The sequence below is a fragment of the Crocodylus porosus genome, unplaced genomic scaffold (assembly GCF_001723895.1).
Source record: "Crocodylus porosus isolate Cpor-Errol unplaced genomic scaffold, CroPor_comp1, whole genome shotgun sequence".
Taxonomy (NCBI): domain Eukaryota; kingdom Metazoa; phylum Chordata; order Crocodylia; family Crocodylidae; genus Crocodylus; species Crocodylus porosus.
In genome coordinates, this window is record NW_017728918.1 from 108,114,222 (window position 1) to 108,120,127 (window position 5,906).

General features: G+C 40.1%; 1 protein-coding gene across 11 annotated transcripts in view; it reads left to right on the top strand.

Moving 5' to 3' along the window:
* The window catches only part of EYA4 (EYA transcriptional coactivator and phosphatase 4), a 241,836-nt gene that overhangs the window by 210,633 nt on the left and 25,297 nt on the right, over window positions 1-5,906 (top strand). For all 11 annotated transcript variants that reach the window (XM_019538073.1, XM_019538074.1, XM_019538075.1 and 8 more), the window contains one exon: window positions 748-831. In XM_019538073.1, coding sequence (XP_019393618.1) covers window positions 748-831 — 84 coding nt within the window. The remainder of the gene's footprint in view (window positions 1-747; window positions 832-5,906) is intronic.

Sequence of the window (5,906 nt, forward strand, 5' to 3'; positions counted from 1 at the left end):
GAACAGTGACTCCCCCAATGCCTGCTGATCCCCCCTGACTAGTTTATAACAGGCCACAAGATCCCCCCTCAGCCTTCTCTTTTGGAAGCTGAACAGGTTCAGGTCCCGTAACCTCTCCTCATAGGGCCTGCCCTGCTGTCCCCTCATCATGCAATCATTCTAGGCAAGCTTTCAGGCACAAATGCCCTTTGTCAATCTGAAGAAGCATCTACAGATGGTCTGTGCTCTTTCTGGATGGAGTGGTACAACCTACACCTTCTTACCAATACTCCTTTAAAATTTAAAAGTTAAAATAATATATATTACCCTAAAATATTATTGAAATTCTCCATTCTTTATGAACCACTGCAGCATATATAGCACTAGTACTAAGGGTTAATATTAGCTTTGCTGAATGAACATAAAGTACCTGAAACCAATGAGAGTTTCTGATAAGTATCTGAGAGTAGAATCTGGACCTTAAAGCAATAATACAGAAAGGTTATTGACCCAGAGTGTACTGACATCTGGACTATATTACATATTTGAAATCTTCCCAAGTAAAAAAAAAATGTATATAGTAATTAAAATGTTAATGTCATCCTTGTTTTTAGAGGTTAATATAAAATATACCACTAATGCTGATTTTCAAAATAGACTTATTTATTAAGTGCCTATTAAAAGCACAGGTTGTGAGTGGTTTGATTTTTGATTATTACAGATTTGTCTGATCTAATTTACATGCTAATTTTGTCATTCTTTTTTCAGCGTGTATTTGTTTGGGATTTGGACGAAACTATTATTGTATTTCATTCGCTGCTTACAGGATCCTATGCACAAAAATATGGCAAGGTATGTAACCCATGAATTCTATGGTTGATACTCAGCATATGGCCTCCATATTATAGTTTTCATCCTTAGTTTGCATTACAAGGCATAATTAACATCTGTATTGGCCTTTTGAGGGAAGGAGGTGAACAGAATTCCCCCCATGTTAGAGCCTAGAGAACTGAGGCTCAGAATTTGTATCTTGCCCAAGTGGAGGAGCCAAAGGAAGATGAGGCACTGACTTAATGGTGATGCATGAGGATTAGGGTATGCAAAGTAGATGCAACAAGCGTAAGAGAAGTGTGGTTGAGGTTTCTAGTGTACTTTTAAAGGGATTCTGCAAAGGGGAAATAGATTTGGTGCTCAAGGGGAAATAACTGATGAATTTGGAAGCATGGAAATAGTAAAAGATGGGTAAATTAGACAGGAAAAAAGGAAGATATTGTTGCATTTGTGGAGGGGAGGAACTGATGTCAGGTAGGTTAAGCTAAGAGGTATGTTAAGCTAACCTTCAGAGCTAGGCTAGGCTAGAGTCCCTATGTTTTAATCTGCTCTCTAAATCCCCAGTCTTCTTCCTGAATCACTGGTTTCCTTGGCTAACTGCTGGTTAGGTTAATGGTGAAATTCCTCCTCCCTCTCCACCTGCACCCTCCCACTACTTGCCAGTCAAACACCTTCACTGCACTCAGTGCATTTCTGTCCCTGTAGGAGACAAGGAGCAGTGAGCAGCCAAGTAGTGTAATGAGCAGGGATCCTAGTTTTCTCTGTTCATAAATCCCCAATCCTCTGGTACAAAGTCCCAAATTCTCTGATTGAAAACCCTAAAGTCCATGTTTTTCTATTCTTAAAATGAAACACCACTATATAGGTATCAGTTGAACACAATGTTTTATTGATACATTTACAATTTTAAAGCAATGTGAAAGCCTACCTATGCCTCAGTCATTATAATAAAATAAATTCTAAATACCTATACATTTTGCCATTTGATTTTGGGTTTTTTATCATAGAAAATCAGAACTCCCTCTACCCTCTTCACTCATCAGGACATGGGCCCAGCTATGGCTGCCCTTCTCCCTGCCCCCACCACTCCTTTGTGGTGTTGAGCAGCCCTGATATGCCAGTACCCTGCCCATGCCCTTGTCCCTCACTCCCAAGCCACAGCCCTACAGCCCTGCTGGTGCCCCTCACTCCTGACCCACAGCTTCCTGGCCCTTCCAATGCCCCTTACTCCAAATCCACAGCCCCCCTCACCACCCCCAGCTCTGTTGGTGCCCCTCACATCTAACCCACAGGACCCTGGCCCTACTGCTGCCCCTCATTCTCCACTCACACCCCACCCATCCACCCAGCCCCACTGGTGCCCCTTCACTCCCAACTCACAGCCCCCTGGCCCTGCTAGTGTCCCTCCCTCCCCAACCCACATCCCCCCCTGCTGATGGTGTCCCTCATGACGTGCAGTCCCCTGCCCCTCCCCCCGGGCAACACGTCAGAGCAGGCTCCCCATACGTATGAAACTGCATCTGGGGATGATGAGGACTGTGTATTACAGAGCTCATGGCAAAGGTAGGGATGAATTTTTCTGGCAGTTATGGAATGCTAAGGCTAGCTGTCTGTCCATACTACAAATTAACATTTGTTTTGTACCTTCACAGTGCTAAATCAATGAATGTAAGAGTATGGTCAGACAAGCAATTTGCCATGAGGTAAAATAGGTGGGGATTTACTGCACATCAGTTGTTCTATATTCTTACTCCATGGCTTAGCTTTCCCTTACCACAGGTTAAGAGTGTGCATGTGAACAGTTATAGTAGAGCAGCTAATGCATGGCAACACTTTTACCATATGTTAAGACACTCTTATACACTCAACACTCGTGTTTTTTTTACACCACAAATATGTGTAACCCCTAATCCAGGTATATTTCATTGACTCAAAAATGCCGTAGGCAGTTATTCTTCCCTGTAATGAGGTAGCCTCCTGGTGTTTTAGTGGAACAAAGTTGCCTAGAGGCCCATTTGTCTATCCAGCAGAGAAATCCACAGGTGATATAAAAACATTGTATTGGTACATTATTCCTTGCACAGTTCCTCAGCAGTGGAGATGTAGTGGCTTCTTGTCTATACTTTGATATCTGTCTTAAAGTTTTAAAGTACTTTTACACTGGACTGCTCTGTGTGACCTAATCCCTAGCTCTTAAAAATATTATTTTACTTTGTCTTTTGTCATCCTGCTTCATTTAATAAAATATGGTTTGTCTCCTTTGAGAAAACAGAAGAAAATATAAGGCAAAAATTGAAAGTTTTCCAAATCTTCAAAATATTAGTGTGTACTCAGCATAGTACAGTGGGAACCAGAAAGAGTTGTTTAATGAAGGGAAGGGTTAATGACATTTTCCAGGTATGAAATTCTGGAGATTTTCTCAGGAATTTACTACCATTATCTTTTAAAGTTCATACATACACTTTTAATGTTCAGCTAGGCAGATAGACACACAGTCAGCTACCCACCTGTGAACACAGAACTGCAGCTCACCATCACTTCCAGGATGGGTGGCTGTGCAGAGCCACAGTGAGCCCAGCAGACTAAATATTCTTCTTTTAAATTTCACCTCCAGTAGCTAAAGGGAGAAGAGAAAGTTGGAGTGGAAGTGACCATGATATTCATTGAGGAAGAGCTACCAGAGGTGATGTGGAAGTGTCTAGATCCAATAAAGTTGAACATGAGCTGGTCAAAGATCAGTTAGCATATTCAGTAACACAGACTGTATGATCTAGACTCTAAGACCACAAGCTTTTGAAGCTGACACTCTCTCTTTAATATGTGTTTATGCAATACCCAGTTCAGTATGACTGATTTGACTTTGGACTTTTATCTGCTAGTGTGGGACAAATACTAAATAACCACAATGTCAACAAGCTGGGGAAGTTTGCAAGAAGATTTTGTTTTAATATTGCGACCAAGATTTTAAATATGTCATGAAAACATGTGGCAAATTGTTTCTTCATAGGATGGCAGTAGTTGAAAGAGTAGCTTAAAATTCTTCCTGAAGCGAAAGAGATTTTGCCTGTCTGACCATAGTCAACATAAAACTGCAAAGTAGCAATTTAAAAAAATCATAATTATTTAGAGGAAACATTGTTTCTTGTAAATCTAATTTGGGAAGGTCATTTTACTGGACTTCCTAGAGTTAATATCAAATAATGATCAAAATGTGTCCGTCACTTTGTAAGACAACCGGGCTCATTATAAGCAGAAATAGTAATTTTCTTTGCTTATTTGATTTGTTGATAACTCCTCAAGCACTGTAGAACTAGTGCAGTTCTATTTTTAATTATTTACTACGTTACCAAATTATGAACATTGGCATCCGGGCAGTTATATTATGGGCCTGTGTGGCTGGTGATGGTTTTTGCAGCTGAGCACCAGTTGGCACATACAGTTTTCTACAATGCTTAACTCTTAAATAAGGATTTGTTGATGTGACAGGACATATGTTGGGAGACTGTCATCTTCTGTTAAAGTTTATGAGGTACATTCCTGTTCCCTTATTAATAATGTGTATTCTTTGTTTCACTGTGTCTCAGGAATTCTCACTGTTTTGGGGTCAATTAAGATGTATTTGTCAGGCTTTGTTTGTTTCAGACCATTAGCATTTTCAATACAATTGTTTCTCTGAGAACAATCCAAAAGACAAAGATGATCAGAATACGCCATAAGTCAAGGCTCAGACTGGCAAAAAAAAAGAAAGAATGACTGCAAAAATGAATTTGGAGAGCAAGAAAAATCTGAACTCTCTAACTGTAGTGTGGGTTATAGAAAATTCACTGTGACTTTTTAGACTGCCTTTTAAATAAGTGTAAAAGGTGACACTATGATACCATGCTCAGTAGGCCAGACCTGGCAGTATATTTTCAGGGCTGTTGAAAGTATATAAACGCTAGCAGCCTTTTTTCTCCAGATAGAGACTATGCTGTGAGAATGTCAATGCCAGGTGTAAGCTTATGCAAAATGCTATTAAGATATTTTTTCTGAAGGTCTTTTTAGAGGCCCTTTTTATATGATCCTCTTTCCTCTTTCTTCTACTTGCCAGTGATTAACTCACTTCTAAAAAGAAAGTCCTCATTGTAGAAGAGGCTTAGATTATACATTATCAGACAAATAGTTCAAATTTGGTAAGATATGACCTGGCAGAAGCTTGGCAGCTGTTTTATGGACATAATATTGAGTTAGTGGGCAAATTGGACCTGTGGACATTTACCCTATATTCATGGGAAAAAGTCCACATCACAAACATCAGTGTGACTATAAATCCTGACTGATCTTCCTTTGACAAAGTCCCAGCAGAGAGGCCAAAGCAGTAAATGGCCATGAAGGTCATCGCGGGTCAGGGTTGAGTAACATTGGCCGAAAGGGGTAAGGAAACTTCTACAGTCTGTGCAATACCTGTTCACTACTTAATACAATATCTACATCTCCAGTGCTGCCTAGGTGACATTAGCCCAAACTCACTTTAAGCATTTCTTTCAGCAGCACTGAATTTTTTTCCTGCACTTATATCAGATTTCCCAAGACCTCACATTGCGCTGTGTTTATTCTCATTCATTATCGAGGCCCTAGGGTGCATGTTTCTACTTTCATCCAAGGAACACTGGAGAGGAACTCCTTTTGGAGTAGAGCAAATTGCTCCACAATCAGCCAGAGGATATTGCTATAAAGAGATGTGTCCTCCCTCTCTCATCTCCAGCCTCCACAACACCCTCCCAGGAATGAGTGTCCCAGTGAGAGACAATTGAGCTTAAGCCTGAGACTCCCACATGATTCAGAGGAGTGTCATTAAGCCAAAAATATTTAACATTTATCCTGAGCACTTCCTCTTAGGGGGCAAACTTTTCCAAGGATAGCACTATTAGTACTATGTTCATGAGTACTTCCCTTTCCAGGTCTGTATTGTATTCACAATATTGTTTGCAAAGTATTTTTAAAAGGTTTCCTTTAGTTTGAGAAAGAGATATATTAATTTATTTATACACACACATACACACACACACACACACACACACACACCCTTATATAATTTAATTTTATAATACAATCTC